The 20,174-nt window shown below is 44.3% G+C and overlaps 1 protein-coding gene across 4 annotated transcripts in view; it reads left to right on the forward strand.

Annotated features, from left to right (window-relative positions):
- Positions 1 to 20,174, forward strand: part of DRP2 (dystrophin related protein 2) — a 94,783-nt gene that overhangs the window by 39,694 nt on the left and 34,915 nt on the right. For all 4 annotated transcript variants that reach the window (XM_069944015.1, XM_069944013.1, XM_069944016.1 and 1 more), the window contains exons 9-16: positions 1,549 to 1,609; positions 4,514 to 4,575; positions 4,955 to 5,029; positions 6,109 to 6,310; positions 6,613 to 6,698; positions 9,642 to 9,799; positions 14,368 to 14,534; positions 17,760 to 17,871. In XM_069944015.1, coding sequence (XP_069800116.1) covers positions 1,549 to 1,609; positions 4,514 to 4,575; positions 4,955 to 5,029; positions 6,109 to 6,310; positions 6,613 to 6,698; positions 9,642 to 9,799; positions 14,368 to 14,534; positions 17,760 to 17,871 — 923 coding nt within the window. The remainder of the gene's footprint in view (positions 1 to 1,548; positions 1,610 to 4,513; positions 4,576 to 4,954; positions 5,030 to 6,108; positions 6,311 to 6,612; positions 6,699 to 9,641; positions 9,800 to 14,367; positions 14,535 to 17,759; positions 17,872 to 20,174) is intronic.

Genomic DNA, 20,174 nt, shown 5'->3' on the forward strand with positions numbered 1-20,174 from the left:
GTACAAAAGGTGACATAGTGGTATACAAAGAGACTGGCCTAGCTATAAAAGTGGACATTGCTTTAAGTGTGCCAAAAATTGTGCAAGATTGCCCCTAACAGTTGGTCTAAACCTAAATCAGATTGCAGAGGGAAAATCTGCTCAAAAATACCTGATACAGGTAAAATTGTGGCCAGGAATGAAAGTTTACACATAATAACTTAATTTCCATCCAAAATGATAGCACATGATAGGAGTGCACAGAAAGTGATTGTCACAACACCAATTTATCCTCTAAAACAGACATGTCAAACTCTGGCCTGTTGTCCGCAGAGCCATTTTTTTTGGCCCGCCTAGGAAATCTGTGATTATAATACAGCTGGGCCGCCGAAGTTTATTATTGGCCCGTTAAGAATGTGTAAGCAAAGATCTATTGGCTGCCATTGGATCTATCCTATGCTGCCATTGGATATGTCCTGAACTGAACCCGCCTCCCAGTAAGTCGCGTAATTGTACTGCACAACTCACCATTCCAGGGTTGTGGCCGTAACTGTCAGGAGTGCTGGAGTCCAGGACAGGTAATTATGTTGTGTGGGGCCTTGGGGGGACTGTGTGCACTGCCTCTGGCGTTCTCCCCCTCAGGACTCTCCTCCTTCCCTCAGCCACCGGCCGACCACCACACACTCAGCTCCTTCCCTCAGCCACCAGAGCCACACAACAGCAGTGACAGCAGCAGGTGACGTTGTTATGTACACATGGGGGATGCTGGGGGGGTTAACTGGACACATGGGGGATGCTGGGAGAGGGGTTAACGGGACACATGGGGATACTGGTAGGGGGGTTAACTAGACACATGGGGATGCTGGGGGTTAACTGGACACATGGGGGAAACTGGGGGATTACCCGGACACATGGGAGATCTGGGGGGGTTAACTGGACACATGTGAGATGCAAGGGGGTTAACTGGACACATGGGGGATGCTGGGGGGGGGGGGTTAACTGGACAATTATACACGATTTTTTTTATAAATATCATGGTCGGCCCACGACTTAGTCCAAGTTTTTAATTTTGGCCCACTAAGGTTTTAAGTTTGACACCCCAGCTCTAAAATATTCAGAGCTTTGTGGAATGATCACAGATTTCTATGTCTGCTTCTAAATGAATACTGCAAAGAATCGCCCCTGGCATGCACTGCTTGTATCCTCATGACAGATTTCTTTATAGGATTTTGTAAATCAGTAATAGATTAAGGTTTGTTTGGGGTGTTTTGGGGAATAGGGTCAGAAACATGTCTGTGCAATATTCAAAAATCATTATATGTCAGCTGCACATCACCTTGTGTAATAGGGCAGGTGCAGCCAACAATGTCTGAACTATAGGACCACACTAACAATCCAGCAGCCTTGTTTACCCAATATGAAGATGTTTAATAAGCTCAATAAACTAGTTGTGGTCTCCTAGATCTGCACTCATATTGGATGGGGGTCAGGGTGTATTTTAGACATTTGTAAAAGATAACTAACTTTGAAATTTTAGTATAAAAGATTAATCACATTTTAATATTCTAGCTTCTGTCCAAGTGCCCTGGGAGAGAGCAATATCACCCAACAAGGTTCCCTATTATATCAAGTAAGTAACTAGAATGTCCTGCTTAAGTTGTAGCCTTATTGTCTCTTATATTTCTCTGGTGTATGATTGCATGTGTATTACAACAAATAGTTGTAAAAATTATTATATGCAACTTATTAATAAATAGTTAATAGAAATATTTTTTCATCCTTTGCCAGGCCATTCCTCCTTGTTAGCCTTTTCAGTCTTTTCCACAATCCACATGGCCCTCCCATCCTGGAAATTAGTGCTTTTTTAGACTACGTTCACACTTAATATTTCAGTCAGTCTTTTGGTCAGTATGTTTCAGACCAAAATCTGGAACCGACAGGGCAAAATTATAATAAAAAGATTTTTGTGCTCAGTTTCTGTGTTTTCAACACATTCCTGGTTTTGGTGGGGAAAAGACTAACCAAAATACTGACAGAAATGCTATGTGTGAACATAGCCTTAGGATGAAAACACAGCACAGTCTGCGAAGAAGAATGTACAAAAAGGGATTGTGGCTACATTGGTGGGCATATCCAGGCTTTAAAAATGAATGGCATGCTGATCAGAGGGACTGGCAGCATGGCCAATGCTCACAGAGCAAAGATTGGTTGTCGGTAACCTAGGCCAGTGATTTTCAACCTTTTTTTAGCCTCGGCACACTTTTTATACTTAAAAAATCCCGGGGCAAACCACCAACCAAAATGGCACAAAATGACACTAAAACAGTACATATTATACATATAGTTAATAATATAGATTCTAAACGTATTTATACTCACTCAATGTGAAACCTGGGCCTGTTTTCTTCTCCCCCCTGTGCTTCTCTCCTGTGCTTCTCTCCACCATACTTCTCCCCCCTGCTTCTCTCCTGTGCTTCTCTCCACCATACTTCTCTCCTGTGCTTCTCTCCCCCATGCTTCTCTCCTGTGCTTCTCTCCCCCATGCTTCTCTCCTGTGCTTCTCTCCACCATACTTCTCTCCCCCCTGCTTCTCTCCACCAAACTTCTCTCCCCCCTGCTTCTCTCCACCAAACTTCTCTCCCCCCTGCTTCTCTCCGCTGTTTCCCTCCCCCATCCCCATGTTTTTCTCCCCCCTGCTTCTCTCCCCTGTTTCTCCCCCATCCCCAGGTTTCTCTCCCCCATGCTTCTCTCCCTGTCTCCCCCCCCTGTTTTTTCCCCCATGCTTCTCTCCCCCATTGTTTTCTCCTGTTTCTCTCCCCCATCCCCAGGTTTCTCTCCCCTACTTCCTCCTCACCTCCTCTAAAATGATTGCCGCTGCTGTCCGCCTCACCTACTGGCCGCCCGTAGGGCCCGGACGTGCTCCTCCAATCAGCGGAGACCGGGAGCGTGGTGCTCGCATCACGGCCTGCCACAGCGCACCATGCTCCCGGTCCCTGCTGATTGGATAGGAGGAGCACGTCCAGGCGCTACAGGCGGCAAGTAGGTGAGGCGGACAGCAGCAGCGGGGCGATCTGCAGGGGCACCATAGTTTGGGGAGCTTTTCCCGCAGCACACCCGACCATGTGTCGCTGCACACTAGTGTGCCGCGACACACTGGTTGAAAATCACTGACCTAGGCAAAGGGCTAGGTTGTTATAGAGTACAAGGCATGACAGCGAAAGTAGGCAATCTTGCTAATTACTTTTACATCAGTTAAAACACTTTAACATATGAGAATAACCCTTTAAGTTAAAAATTGGGTATGACCAGGGCTATGGACCTTTTACACACTTTGACACCACTTTGATAATGAGCACCGATCAATTAGCATTTGTTAGGAGAGCCTGTGTGGCCACCTAGCAGAGATCTTCTTGAAGGTCTTTGGCAGTCAAGTGGGTCGGATTTGCCTTTTTAGTAATCCTATGAGCAGCTGGCTCTAAAAGTTTTCTTGGTCTTCCAGACTTTCTCCTAACTCCACTGTTCCTGTTATCTGCCATTTAATTACAATAGGCAGCTGCTTAGAAGAAGCCATGTTTACTTTTTTGGGGATAAGGTTAGAGGAGTTGGGGTATTCATAAAATGTTGAAATTTGTATCACCTAGCCTTTTCTAACAATGATTGTGAACTGGACAAATGACTGGACAATGATTGTGTCTTTAACTGGATAAAGTTACTTTAGTGCTCAAATCTCCTTGAGTTTGCTCTAAAATTGTACAAATTCAAAGTAGTACACTGATATTGCTTAAAGTGTTGAAAAGTGTGTTTCATCCTTTAGACCACATTCACCCATTCCAGACCGTGAAGTTGCCCAACAGAATCAGAGATCTCCTGGTATAACGTGTCATTAAGATGGCAGAAGTGCTAAAAGTGCTTAAATCTTTGTGGGACTGTACTGACACAGCTGCACAGCTTTATCAGTGCAGTTCTGCGACGATTTAAGCATTTTAGTGCTCCTGGCATAATAATGATACATGATGTCACAAGGTCTCGTGTTCACAGTCCACAGTTTCTGTTATTTACGGAATGTTTGGAGTAGCCTTACTTGCTTGAGTGTTCACAGTAACAAACCTAAACATACCCTGCCCATTCTTGTTCCCTGGGCATTATTTGTGTATGGAGAGAAAAACTGAAGTTACTAGGACTGCCTGGGTTCCCTTGGGGCCTGAATTGGTGCTACAGCTGTGGCCGGAGAGTTTCCCTACATGGACAGTGTCAACTGGACAGCATGTATTGTCCTTGACTTCCCCTCAAATACTCTACGACCTCCCCTTCACATTTGTGAACAAGGCAGTAAAAGTGGCCCTTTGCTAGCATATTTAACTTGGAAAGCCAATACTTTGCCCCCTGTAGTAGCAATTCAAGACACTAATACTTATACTTTCTGTTTTCTGTTTTTAGTCTCCCATTCCCAGGGTATAATGGGATACAGTGTTTGTCTAGTGCCTTATTGCTAATGATTGCTTGTCTTTAGCTGATTGTCTCTCTGTTCATATAGTCACCAAGCACAAACAACTTGCTGGGATCATCCAAAAATGACAGAGCTATATCAGGCACTTGGTGAGAAATTGTTCTTTTGTTAACTTCCTCCTCAGTTTGTGTTTTTTGGTATACACAATCCTATACATTTGTTAGTTCTGAAAAAAAAAAAAAAAGTTGATGGAGATACAACCAAGAGACATAGCGGTAGTAACACAGCACTGATCCAAAGGCGTCAGTCACCACAGCCATCAGTCACTGATCAGCACGGTGCTGAAACCCACCACCCGCTCCAATCGGCTGTTTACTGTGTACTGCGGGCTCTGAATAGCTGATTGGCATGGGTGCTGGGTGTCACCAGTCAGTTCACTTTGCCCAGAAACCGTTAAAGGACAACTACACACAATTATAATACACTCTGTATAATATATTTGCCTTTTTTTGTTGCTTTTTTTTCCAGGAGATTTAAATAACATCAAATTTTCTGCATACCGAACAGCAATGAAACTGCGTAGAGTTCAAAAGGCTCTAAGATGTAAGCATCAGTAGTTTTAAAACTGTGTACATTTGGGTGATGCAAACTATATTTTAAATGTATAAGTTCACTTAGAGGACATTCTAACTGATCACTTAAACTAATACTATAAATACACAAAAACACAGAAAAATGCAAAAGCTCACCGCAATGGCAAAATACAGACCCACTATAGACATGAAAATAGTTAAAAGCAGCCCCCCAATCTGCTAAAAAAAATTCCCACAAAAATAATGAGGCTCTTGGTTACCATTTGCAAACTGTGTAAACTACCCCACCACGTTAAAGGCAGACCCTACACTGTACTGTGGCCTCTCCATGGCATGAAATACGCCTATGCTCTGGGCATGCAAGATCCATCTTATACCTGCAAAAGTAATTACACCACCTGGGTGGGATAGGTGGAGTGCACAACCAAGTAGAGGCAGCCACTCCCCCCATCTGAAACACAGAAAAAAGGACAAATTTGGTCAGCTTTCCTAGAACACCATTCACACTAGGCAGTAGCATGTTGCTATGGCTGAAATGGCAAACATACAAAAACACAGAAAAATGCAACAGCTCGCTGCAATGGCAAGATACAGACCCACCATAGACATGAAAATAGTTAAAAGCAGCCCCTCCAACTGCTAAAAAAAATTCCCACAAAATAATAAGGCTCTTGGTTACCTATTGCAAACGGTGTAAACCACCCCACCACGTTAAGGTGGCCTCATTCCAGGGCAATCTTACACTGTACTATGGCCTCTCTACTATAAATGGTTCCTATATCACATGGTTGGGATACGATTTTCCCTTATAATTCAAGCATTGAAATGTGTCCATATTATAAATATGATGGACAGCCGATTTAATAGACCACCAGCAAAAACTATACACTACAAACCTTTTGCACATTTATTGCATATGCCACAAATACCTTATCAAAGTCTACAGAGACCCCAGTTGTCATGAGAATAGGGTTTTTCATTGAGGAGGTGACTGTGCTTAAAATCTGTTATTTCTCCTTTGATGTCTTTTTTTTTAACATTTGTGTTACTTCATACTGCTTTTTATTTCTTTCTATCAACATGTTTCAGTGGACTTAGTCACCCTGCCCCTCCTATCTCAGATATTTAGTTCGGATATCCTGCAGTCTGCAGATCGCTCTCTGGATGTTCTTGATGTAATTCGATGTTTGAGTTCACTGTATGAGCGATTAGAAGAAGAACGTGGACTTTTAGTCAATGTGCCATTGTGTGTGGATCTAGCCCTCAACTGGTTGCTAAACGTCTTTGATGGGTAGGCATTTGCAATAGCTTTTTTGTTGTGCATACCATAACATAAAATGGGCTTTTCAGCCAAAATACAGTGGCTTGCGAAAGTATACATTACAACCTGTGTTTAAATCTGTTTTCAATCTGAATTGTGTATTTATGATGCATCTGTTTTTGCAATTTATGGCCATGTTCACATTACGTATAACACTGGCCGTTCTGTGACCTGGCCAGTTACTGAAGATCATCCCGGCCGGTACTGCAGTACTGTTTTTTTATTTAACCAGAATCAAAATCTGACAATGTCTTTTCCTTCTTATTATACAGTGGTCGTGTTGGAAGGATACGGGCTCTTTCTTTTAAGGCGGGAATAGTGTGTTTATGTGATTGTGATGTAAAGGGAAAATTGCAATGTGAGTATTATATTGGATTGATTAGAATGCTTTGTATAATTACATAATTACTTTTTTATTTCTGTAGAATATTTTAACAACTGCATAATGTGGTTGGAAAAAGTCAAATGATCATCTAGTTCTCCCAAGGATGTTTAGGGAAAGATGGTTGTGAATTGCGGGGAAGGCTGTGAGTAACTTTTAGAACTTTGTTTACTGTCTATTAATCCATAGCAAGGTAAAAACACACAAGGCATAAACCATTCTGCCCTAAACAGGAAGGCCCCATTCACACGTCCGTGTCAGTTTTTACTGTCAGGAAATCCTGATCAGGAGACCTCAAATGTCATCAGGATAGTATCAGGATTTCCTGACAGTAATCCGTTTTTACCATCAGGAAACCATCAGGAAAAACCTTCAGGATTTCCTGATGAGATAATATTGTCTAGTATGCCAACATAAATCACAGGTACCCGTGTACCTGGATGGCCACAGGCTGCAGAACTACAACTCCCATCATGGCCTGTCAGCAAGGCATGATGGGAGTTGTACGTCTGCAACCTGGATGGCCACAGACTGCAGAACTACAACTCCCATCATGGCCTGTCAGCAAGGCATGATGGGAGTTGTACGTCTGCAACCTGGATGGCCACAGACTGCAGAACTACAATTCCCATCATGGCCTGTCAGCAAGGCATGATGGGAGTTGTACGTCTGCAACCTGGATGGCCACAGACTGCAGAACTACAACTCCCATCATGGCCTGCCAGCAGAGCCATGATGGGAGTTGTACTTCTGCAACCTGGATGGCCACAGGCTGCAGAACTACAACTCCCATCATGGCCTCTCAGCAAGGCATGATGGGAGTTGTACGTCTGCAACCTGGATGGCCACAGACTGCAGAACTACAACTCCCATCATGGCCTGCCAGCAGAGCCATGATGGGAGTTGTACTTCTGCAACCTGGATGGCCACAGGCTGCAGAACTACAACTCCCATCATGGCCTCTCAGCAAGGCATGATGGGAGTTGTACGTCTGCAACCTGGATGGCCACAGACTGCAGAACTACAACTCCCATCATGGCCTGCCAGCAGAGCCATGATGGGAGTTGTACTTCTGCAACCTGGATGGCCACAGGCTGCAGAACTACAACTCCCATCATGGCCTGCCAGCAGAGCCATGATGGGAGTTGTACTTCTGCAACCTGGATGGTCACAGGCTGCAGAACTACAACTCCCATCATGGCCTGCCAGCAGAGCATGGTGGGAGTAGTAGTCCTATGGGGTAATCTCACCTGTCCCGGATCCTGCTCTGTCGGGGCCGCGAGGTTGGGGTCCGGGTCCGGGTCAGAGTGCAGTGCTGAGGTCCGGGCAGCGGCGGCGGTCGGAGGTGTGGAGCATCCGGCGGGCGGCCCGGTGGTGAGTTCCCGGGGGGGGGGAAAGCGGTGTTCCGGTGGTAAGCGGCGGCGGCGGCGGGTATGGGGGCGCGGGGTGGTTGTCGGGGGCTAGCGGGTACTGGGGGTTAGGCGGCGGCGGCGGCGGGGGGGGGGTGGGCCGGGGCGGGGGATCTGCACCGCAGTCTGGCCGGCCAGAGTGTGCGGTGCGGTGCGGGGGGGAGGGGGGTGTGCGGGTGATCGGACGGCGGCCGGGGCTGGCTCTCTACCAGTCCGGAATCGCGGGCACTTTCCTGATATACATCAGGAAAATGCCCGTGATTCCGGCGCTCCCATAGACTTCTATGGGGCGTCCGTGCCGGATTTCCGGACGAAAATAGGACAGGATCTAAAAAATCCGGTCCTATTTTCCGGAACGGACACCCTTCCGGAAAAATCCGGAAGGGTGTCCGTGTCTAATGTTAGTCTATGAGTCCGGAAATCCGTCCGGATTTCCTGATAGGAAATCCGGACAGATTTTCCGGACGTGTGAAGGGGGCCGAAAAAAATCAATTCTGATCCTGAGTGGGGATTAAACTGGATCAATATTTATAAAATAAGTCTATACATTCACATACGTATTAAAGGAGAAGTCCATGTACAAAAACTACAGGCAAGTTGGTGGAGGAAGGAAAATAATAAACAATTTTTCTTTATCTTTATGTACATGTTGTTTTGTATATAATAACTGTGGAAAAATTTTATAAAAATATATATATAAAAAAAATCAGTAATGTGATAATTGAATAGTTCAAGTGATTCTGCATGCATGCATTTTATTTTATTTTTTGAAAAATGGGCTGATTTAAACGTTCATTATAGGATGCATTTATTTATATTTTAAAAAAACAAACATTTTTGTTTACACTCATTTTTAGTTCCCCTAGGGTACTTAATACCATGATTGCTCATAGGGATCAATGTAATACTCTATGTATCGCATTGATCCATCATTTCTGCACACAATTGCCTCAGCCTGTTGGAAGCACGCTGAAGCAATCACAAGCTGATTGGTTCCCTAAAAGCAGTAGATTCTCCCTTGGAGCTGCTGCTAGTAGCCACTATGGCATAGAGAAGCAATTCATTGCTCGGTCCTTTCCCACCATTGTTCTTAAAATAAGCATATTTTGCAGTGGTAGGTATGCAGCATTTCTATTTTTGTTTAGAAAGTGAGTCTCAGACATATCTTTCCATTTTTTCTCTCATTTCTAAACTTTCTTCCTAGGCAGTAAAATGAGACAGGAGCTTACCTTTATTATTTCCCTGTTTTTACTGACTGTGAGTGTGCTAGAAAAGTATTGGGTTTACCAAATGCTGTTGGTGGTAAGCATGGAATAGTAGTTGCACAGTGGTACCTCAGCAATCTGGCTGTGCACCCTGCGCAGCTGGTTGTCTTTGGGCCACTTGTTAGGACAAAAACAGTAATGCCATCCCTTTGTGAGGTGGGCCTACCTATTTAATAATAATACTAATAGTAATATGTTCATATTGATATTACTCTTCTCTAATGCAAAGTAAATGTTTTCCTTAGATCTGTTTTCACAAGTTGCTGGACCTGAAGGAACTTGTGATCAACGGCAGCTTGGCCTTCTTCTACATGAAGCCATTCAGATACCCCGTCAACTAGGAGAGGTTGCAGCATTCGGAGGAAGTAATGTTGAACCGAGTGTGAGGAGCTGCTTTAGATTTGTAAGTGTACAAACATTAAATTGCATAGTTAATTATTACTACTAATCTATTTACAGGGCTGACGTCCTGTGGCCACATGAATACCTTACAGCCTCCTTAAATAATAAACTGGACACTTTCCTGACAGTTTGGAACACGGGGGATTTCCTCTCTATCACTGACACCATGTAGGATTCCTTCTCCCTGCTGCCCCAGCTCCCTTCCCTCTGTTGTTGTCTCCTATTGTTTGTCTTGTCCCATATCTTCATATTTAGTGAAAATTGCTAATTTAATGATTTAGTTTAGATTTATTGTTCCCCTCTAGCCTTAGTATGGTGATCTTTCCTTTGTAGAGATGAGTGAATTTACAGTATAAGGCTCGGTTCAGACGTTGTAACTGTGCGGCTGTATTTGCGGCTGTAATTGTGCGGCGGTATTTTTGGTGGTTCGTGTGTATGCTTGGAAGTATAGGATATGCGGCTGCACAGTGCACACTATGTCTGAATCTACGGCCCTATTGTAAACGGACCCGTAAAAAATGAACAAGACCATTGTTTGCGGCTGGACATGCGGCCGAGGATTGACAGGTGGTCCGTACGGAGTACTTCAAAAATAGCCGGCAATGATGCCGAATGCCGATGCCTCTAATAGTTAATATATTAAATTACTAAAACACATTTTCTTTGTAATCAAGACACTTTCGTTGTTCAATAATTTATTTCTAACGAATCCATCATTTTGCAATTAAATATACTGTTAAAATAAATAGATATATAAATAAATGTATATTTATCCATATATTTATTTTTTGACAGTATATTTAATTGCACAATGATGGATTCGTTAGAATTAAATAATTGAACACTGAAACTGAATTTATTTCCACGAAAATGTGTTTTATTAATTAAATATTAATTAGTACAGGAAGCTCCATAAGCCATTAATTCATATTCCCGGCAATAGAGCATTCTGTACTAATCATCACTTTACTTTAATGAAAACATCAAATGTTTCTTCTAATTATGTTATGACAATAGCATTATTAGAAGAAACATTTAGAATTATATGTGCGCTCAGCTGATTGGCTGTTCGGCTGAGCGCACATATAATGAGCCGGTCCGCAGTACAGTGACTTCATTGTGCTGCGGACCAGCGAAGAGGACACATCGGGGTGAGTGTAGAGCTCTCCCCACCCCCTCCCCTGAACTGCACCCCTCCCAGCAAGGAACGGGGGTCACTTAACCCCTTCCTTGCTGGGATGGGTGCAGTCTGACATCAGTCTGGCCCCCAGGGGGTTAAGGGGGATGCAATACATCCTCCCTTAACCCCTTGGGGGTCAGACTTTAAGCAGCGATCTGTAAAGATGCTGCATACTGTAAGGAGCACAACACCGCTCACAATGATGTTTTTTTTGTGTGTTTCTCCCTTTTTGTTTTTCAGATATCGGTATCCTGGGGATTACGTCGGATTCCATGGACTACGTCGATGACCAGCGGTTGTTGTTTTAATTTTTTTAATAAAATGGTCAATGAGGGGTGTGGGGGTGTTTTTATTTGAATAAAAATGTTTTTTAACTTGTGTGTTGTCTTTATTTCTTTACTTTATAGACTTAGTAGTGGAAGCCGTCTAATAGACGGAATCCATTACTAAGTTGGGGCCTAGTGTTAGCCGGTATAAGATGGCTAACACTAACCCCCTATTATTACCCCAGTACCCAATGCCACCAGGGGTACTGGGAAGAGCCGGGTGCCAGTGGTCCTGGAGCGTCAAAATTGGCGCTCCTGGACCGGGCGGCAGCAGGCTGGTAAGATTTAGGCTGGGGAGGGCCTAAACCAATGGCTCTTCCCACCCTGGTGTTACCAGGCTGCTGTCGTTTGGTTTTTAACCCGGCTGGTTATAAAAATAGGGGGGACCCTATGCGTTTTTTTTAAATAAATAAATAATAAAAAAAAAACGCATAGGGTCCCCCCTATTTTTATAACCAGCCGGGTTAAAAACCAAACGACAGCAGCCTGGTAACACCAGGGTGGGAAGAGCCATTGGTTTAAGCCCTCCCCAGCCTAAATCTTACCAGCCTGCTGCCGCCCCAGTCCAGGAGCGCCAATTTTGACACTCCGGGACCACTGGCACCCGGCTCTTCCCAGTACCCCTGGTGGCATTGGGTACTGGGGTAATAATGGGGGGTTAGTGTTAGCCATTTTATACCGGCTAACACTAGGCCCCAACTTAGTAATGGATTCCGTCTATTAGACGGCTTCCACTACTAAGTCTATAAAGTAAAGAAATAAAGACAAGACACAAGTTTAAAAAATTTTTTATTCAAATAAAAACACCCCCACACCCCTCATTGACCATTTTATTAAAAAAATTAAAACAACAACCGCTGGTCATCGACGTAGTCCATGGAATCCGACGTAATCCCCAGGATACCGATATCTGAAAAACAAAAAGGGAGAAACACACAAAAAACACACAAACAGGAGCACAACACCCATCATTGTGAGCGGTGTTGTGCTCCTTACAGTATGCAGCATCTTTACAGATCGCTGCTTACAGTCTGACCCCCAAGGGGTTAAGGGAGGATGTATTGCATCCCCCTTAACCCCCTGGGGGCCAGACTGATGTCAGACTGCACCCATCCCAGCAAGGAAGGGGTTAAGTGACCCCCCTTCCTTGCTGGGAGGGGTGCAGTGCTGGGGAGGGTGTGGGGAGAGCTCTATACTCACCATCCGATGTCCCGATGTTGTCTCTTCGCTGGTCCGCAGCACAATGAAGTCACTGTGCTGCGGACCGGCTCATTATACGTGCGCTCAGCCGAACAGCCAATCAGCTGAGCGCACATATAATTCTAAATGTTTCTTCTAATAATGCTATTGTTATAACATAATTAGAAGAAACATTTGATGTTTTAATTAAAGTAAAGTGATGATTAGTACAGAATGCTCTATTGCCGGGAATATGAATTAACGGCTTATGGAGCTTCCTGTACTAATTAATATTTAATTAATAAAACACATTTTCGTTGAAATAAATACAGTTTCTTTGTTCAATAATTTAATTCTAACGAATCCATCATTGTGCAATTAAATATACTGTCAAAAAATAAATATATATATAAATATACATTTATTTATATATATATTTATTTTAACAGTATATTTAATTGCAAAATGATGGAATCGTTTACATTTAATTATTGAACAATAAAAGGGACTTTATTAGAAAGAAAATGTGTTTTATTAATTCAATAGATTAACCATGAGAGACATCGGCTATAGTGCAGAGGATCGCAAACCCCGGTAATAGCAATTCATGTAAACTGTGTTCCCTGCTTTCCCAGATGCATCCAGAGGTGTTTGCATCACTTTCTTAACATTTTATTTGTTATTTTTAGTTGAACCAGATTTCCAAGTAAATGACCGTATGTTTTGAGCCGCATGTCTATTTTTTCCCACGGCCGGAGTTTCACCCGCACATTTACAGCCGCATAAAAAATACAGCCGCACAGTTACAACGTCTGAACCGAGCCTAAATGAAGCGAATTGTTTCATTAGCTCGGAAATCGTTTTATCAGCTGGTTGCATTTGAAGTCTGTACTGCTCCGACCCGGGGGCCTGGAAAAGCTGGTCCCAGTCCGGGGAGAAGCTGCACAGAGCGCCATGGACTTCAAAAGCAGCAGGCTGTCAATAGCAACAGTGGCCATTGTTCACACAATGTATTGAACAACGGCTGTTGTTTTACACTCAATACAACAGCCATTGTTTTTGAGTGCCAAACAACGGCCGTTGTTCATACGTTATGTGAACATAGCCTAAGCCATCATTTACAGTGGATTTCACACAGTGGATTTAATGCCATGTTAATTCATTTATTTCAATTGATTTACACAACATAAAATCTACAGACCCTGACTTAGGGTCCCTTTACACACACACACACACAGATTATCTGACAGATTTTTGCAGCCAAAACCAGGAATGGATTTAATAAGAAGAGAAATCTCAGTCTTTCGTATGACCTGTTTTCTGTTTATAGTCTGTTCCTGGCTTTGGCTGCCAAAATCTGTCAGATATCTGTCCGATAATCTTTGTGTGTAAAGGGACCTTAAAACTTCCCTTGTATTAAGTCTTGTTAACCAGAAGGATCAAATACTTATTTCTCAATGCAAAATGCAAATAAATGTATATGATTTAGACAATGTTATTTTCTGGATTTTATTTTTAATATTCTTTTTCTCACTGTTAAAATTAATTTACCCTTAAAATGATAGACTGTTCATGTCTTTTTCAGTGGGGAAACTTACAAAATCAGTAAGGGATCAAATAATTATTTCCTTCAATGTAAAGGTACAAAGGGGCACATTCAATTATGAAAAGGTACACATTAAGCTGTGGTACTCATCAGACAATGTCATATAAGGTATGACAAGATGTTTGAAGAGGACCTGTCACCACCCCTAGAGTGATATGAACCTTATGATGTGACCATCAGTCAGACAGTGTTTTTTAACTGTGAAATAAATGCCACAATCTAGAAAATGTTTAGAATCTGATCTCCACAATGACTTCAGGATTTTTCTTTTTTAAAAGGGAAATGGAACATCACATCTGGAGTTGTCTCAGTTTCTTGAATGGGGAAGTCTGGAACCGCAGTCCTTAGTATGGCTTCCAGTTTTACACAGAGTAACATTAGCTGAAACTGTCAAGCATCAGACAAAGTGCTCCATCTGTAAACAGTGTCCAATAAAGGGATTTAGGTTTGTATATGTGTGATCATGAAATGCCCCAGGTATAGAGGACTGCATATTAATTATTAGGGTGTGTTTACACTGTTAGGCTATGTTCACACAACGTATGTTTTCGTAAAAGTACGCCTGTTGTTGCAATCTGCAACAACGGCCATTCTTTGTACAAGAACATACGTTGCCTTGCTTTTTATGGGTCCCCGGCCAGAGCGTATAGACATAGTATACGCTCCGGCCGGGATCCCTCCTGGCGCCGCAAAGAACTGACATGTCAGTTATCAGTGAATAGTGGCCGCAGTGAATAGCGGCCACTTTTCAGTGCACACTATTCCACGCTAGTCCAGTGCACACTATTGAGCAAGCAGCTGCAGCTGCACGCTCGATAGTGTGCAGTGGAGAGTTCTGATGCGGGCACGCATGGATGCATCAGAACTGTGCAGCAGCAAAGATCATCCAGCCGATGCTGTAGTACCGGCAGGGATGATCTTTTCAGAGACCGGCCGTTCCGTGACCTGGCTTGGTTACGGAACGGCTGGTCTCTCATGTTGTGTGAACATAACCTTAGGGTGTGTTTACACTGTCTGATTTGTAATTGTTGAAGTCAAAACCAGGAACATGTTATAAATGGAGGACAGGTTATAAAGGAGAGACTCAGATTTCTTAGATTTAAATGCATTCCTGGCTTTGTTTTTATTAATTGTAATTAAAAACCTAAACATGTGGACATACCATTAGGCAAGGTTTACACGTTGGCAATCATGAATGTGGCCAATAGAGATGTTATGCTTCGTACATTGCTTTGCTTATGTCGAATGGCCCACACCATACCTCTATTTCTTCACCAATAGCCATGCGATGTTGCCCATAATCCATTTCTAGGTTTTGACCGCATTCCAATATTGTATGGATTAGCAGAGTCACAGAATGTTACAGCTTTCATTACTTATTTTATATCACACCTCATGGTGCTTGTTCTGGTAAAAAGTCGTTTTGTGGATTGGTATATGTGGGCGGGGCCTCCCAGCCTACGTGCCACATTGCTTCGCCCCTAGCGACACTTAGCCCCACCCCCATCCGTGACGTCATTGACACATAGGTCCCGCCCCCTCATCGGCCATTGGTGTAGGACAATCTAGGGGGGTGGGGCCTAGAGCTTTAGGCTGGCCCTTCCAATGACTACTGAGGGGGCGTGGCCTATGTAGCGATGACGGCGCTGATGGGGGCAGGGCTAAGTGGTGCTAGGGGCAGAGCGATGTACCAATTCACAGGTGATAAAAACGACTTTTTACCAGAACAAGCACCATGAGGTGTGATATAAAATAAGTAATGAAAGCTGTAACATTTACCCTTTACACCTGTGGAGAGCAGTCAAAATGCAAATAGGGGGTGACAGTGTCACTTTAAAGGAAATCTGTCACCAGGTTCATTCCGCCTTAAATGCGAACAGCATGGATAGATAGCTGCCAATCAGAAGCCGGTGGGCGGAGTTTTCTGCTTGTCAGGAATATTGAGGACTCCTGTGCTTATGCACATAATGGAGAGGACTACTTATTGTCCATGTTATTAAGAAAGATATCTCTGGATCAGCTGCACAGAACACTGTTAGTAATACAGTGGTACCTTGGTTCTTGAACTGCTCGGTTCTCAAACTGCTTGGAACTCAAACTATTTTCAAGAAAAGTTTGCTTTGGTCCTCAAACTTTGCTCGGTTCTCAAACACTTTTCGGGCCCCCAGTCTTGAAGTACTGGGTATCTGAAGGTTTTTGCGAGCGTCGATGGAGGGTTGAACCTGGTGAGTTTAGCATTGGTGAGGCTTCACATACAGTACGGTACTATATAAGACTGCTGGAGTGCATATACAGTACAGTAGTAGTACAGTCAGTGCACCACCATCTCCCATCCTGTACTGTATAAGACTGCTTTAGTGTATATACAGTAAAGGATGAGTGAGGAGTTAGTGACTACTGTTTTTGTTGAATGTTTCTTGTGTATAATGTCCTGTACAGTATAGTGCTGTTCTGTTCTGTACTGTAGAGATGACACTGGGCACTATACAATGTAATATATGGGTACTGTAGGTAATTATTGGTGGGTGCTGGAACCAATTATACACACTTACATTATTTCCTATGGGAAGACACTGCTCGGTTCTCAAACTGCTCGGTTCTCAAACTACCTTCTGGAACCTATTAAGTTCGAGAACCAAGGTACCACTGTACATCATTCTGTTCAGCTTCTCTATGACTAGTTTATGCTACCCTTAGATAGGACAGCATAAACCTGCTGACAGAGTCTCTTTAAGTAATTCTCTAGTTACCACAGTCCACTTTTCCTTCACTGACCTGTAAAGAAAGTAGTCCCTCACACACAGCTGCAGAGATCTAAACAATACTCAGTGCTATGGTATCTAATCATCATGATAGTTTCTTCTCCACTGCCCCCACCAATTTATATTTCTTTATTATTTGTGCTTCATATACTTCATTTTTACACTTCTATAGGCCTGTGTATGTAAAAGAAAAAATAGTGCAACACATAGATTCTTTCTCAGTCTGAGAGATATAAATAGTTTTCTGTCTTTACATATACAGACTTATGGAAGCACATAAAGAAAGCATATGATATATACGGTAATATACAAAGGTATCAGTGCACATGGCTTATTACCAGAAATTGAGGGTCCACCCCTGGAGGCTGCAGAAGGTGGACCCAGAAACCAGCAGGTCAAGGAATAGCAGGGGCACTGCCCTTGACATCAATGTATCTCATAACCGAAACAGATTTTTCAAGTAATACCTATAGTGATGAAGTATTTATTTTCATACATACTGTTGAAATACATGCAATATTAGGCTGGGTTCACACACAGTATATTTCAGTCAGTATTGTGCTCCTCATATTGCAACCTCAACCAGGAGTGGATTGAAAACACAGAAAGGCTCTGTTCACACAATGTTGTAATTGAGTGGATGGCCGCCATATAACGGTAAATAACTGCCATTATTTCAATGCAACAGCCGTTGTTTTAAAATAACAGCAAATATTTGTCATTAATTGGCGGCCATCCACTCAATTTCACCATTGTGTCAACGTGTCAACAGAGCCTTTCTGTGTTTTCAATCCACTTCTGGTTGAGGTTGCAATATGAGGACCACAATACTGACTGAAATATACTGTGTGTGAACCCAGCCTTATTCATGAAATACCCCCTTTAATTTAGTTACTTTGGTTTTACAGATATCGCAGTTTAAAACAGTTTGGTGTGGATATATGCCAGTCCTGCTTCTTAACTGGACAAGCAGGGAAAGGAAACAAGCTCCATTATCCCATCATGGAATATTACACCCCGGTAAATAAGTTATTTATTTTCTTAAATGTTTGCTTGGTATGAGTGTAAACAAAAGAAAAAGGAACTAAATTCCATGTAGCAAAGAGACAAATAAATACAACAACCCATCACAGATGTGGGAGCAGAAAGGAGGAATCAGTGAATCAAAAGTGTTTCACTGAGCTGTAGAATTGCATTAACAGCTAGGTGTACTCAAATGCATAATGGGGTTAGGGAGAACAGTGGCGTAGCTACCAGGATCGCAGCGGTCACTCCTGCGACCCGGCCCGCCATGAGGGGGGGCCCACGAGGGCCCCCCTTGCCACTGCACTGCTCCCCCATTAATCACTCTTGTGACCACAAGCCTTGTTTTGCTTGCGGTCACAAGAGCAAGCTTGTCCGGTCTGATGCATGGCTGCCAGGGGTGTCCTATCCCCAGCAGTGAACTCAGTGAACTCCCTGTGCCGCCTGGGGCCCTGATTTCCGGCACAGGAAGCGCACGTCAGAGACGCTTCCTGTGCCGGAAGTCCTAGCCCTGGCGCATAGGGAGTTCACTGATGCGCGCGCTGCCGGGGATAGGACGGGACACCCCTGCCAGCTGCGCATCAGCCAGGGTCCCGGACGAGCCTGAAGAAGGAGAAGATCGCCGGGGGAGCGAGTTGTGAGTGAGTTTGTGTGTTGTTTTATTTTAATTCTGCTTGGGGAAGAGGGGGACATCTATAAGGAATGGGGGAAGAGGGGGGCATCTATAAGGGATGGGGGAAGGGGGGGGCATCTATAAGGGATGGGGGAAGGGGGGGCCATCTATAAGGGATGGGGAAGAGGGGGGCATCTATAAGGAATGGGGGAAGGGGGGTGGGCATCTATAAGGAATGGGGAAGAGGGGGGCATCTATAAGGGATGGGGGAAGAGGGGGCATCTATAAGGGATGGGGGAAGGGGGCCATCTATAAGGGATGGGGGAAGGGGGGCCATCTATAAGGGATGGGGGAAGAGGGGGGCATCTATAAGGGATGGGGGAAGGGGGGTGGGCATCTATAAGGGATGGGGGTAGGGGGGGCCATACATATGGGATGGGGAAGAGGGGGGCATCTATAAGGGATGGGGGAGAGGGGGGCATCTATAGGGGGGGGGAAGAGGGGGACCATCTATAAGGGATAGAGGAGAGGGGACATCTATAAAGGAGCGGGGAAGAGGGGGCCACCTATAAGGGATGGGGGAAGAGAGGGCCATCTATAAGGGATGGGGAAAGAGGGGGCCATCTATAGGGGATGGGGGGAAGAGGGGGGCATCCATAAGGGATGGGGGAAGAGGGGGCATCTATAAGGGATGGGGAAGAGGGGGCCACCTATAAGGGATGGGGGGAGAGGGGGGCATCTATAAGGGATGGGGGAAGAGAGGGCCATCTATAAGGGATGGGGGGAGAAGTGGCCACCTATAAGGGAAGGGGGGAGAGGGGGCCGCCTATAAGGGATGGGGGGAGAGGGGGCTGCCTATAAGGGATGGGGGAAGAGGCGGCCACCTATAAGGGATGGGGGGAGAGGGGGCCACCTATAAGGGATGGGGGGAGAGGGGGCCACCTATAAGTGATGGGGGAGAGGGGGCCATCTATAATGGGGGGAGAGAGGGGCCATCTATAAGGGAGGGGGGAGAAGAGGGGGACATTTATAAGGGAGGGGGGAGAAGAGGGGGACATCTATAAGGGAGGGGGGGAGAAGGGGGCCATCTATAAGGGGGCTGGCAACATGCAGTGGGGGCCATCTATATATACTATAAGGGGGGTCACATAGTGTCAGGGCTACCCACTAAATGAAGGGTGTAAAGGGGCCAATACGGATGTGCAATGTGTATAGAGATGAGAATGGTGCCAGAGTGAGGAGCCTAATATGTTTCTCTGGCAGATTCTGTGGATCTGTGGCTCGGAGAAGTTCTCATAACGGCCCAGGGCAGATGGAGAAGAAGAAATTGAAAAGGGAAGAACTCTGATCAGAGAAGATGTCCCCTGTGAGTCACCTGATATAACTGCTATGCAATTTATATGGTGTATACAACCTTGTGGAGCTGCGTCCACCTCTATATGACTGTATGAGGTGATAGTGATCTGTGTACAGTGGACCTTATTCAGTAGCAGTGGTGGTGTTAGTCAGTATGTGGTGGTATAAGTCAGTATGTGGTGGTATTAGTCGGTATGTGGCAGTGTTAGTCAGTATGTGGTGGTATTAGTCAGTATGTGGTGGTAATATTTGTTACTTGTTATCTGGTACTGTGTTTTATTGGTCTTAGTATACTGGATTTGGTCAGTAACAATGTGGTGGTGATGGTAGT

Source organism: Dendropsophus ebraccatus, chromosome 10 (genome assembly GCF_027789765.1).
Source record: "Dendropsophus ebraccatus isolate aDenEbr1 chromosome 10, aDenEbr1.pat, whole genome shotgun sequence".
Classification (NCBI taxonomy): domain Eukaryota; kingdom Metazoa; phylum Chordata; class Amphibia; order Anura; family Hylidae; genus Dendropsophus; species Dendropsophus ebraccatus.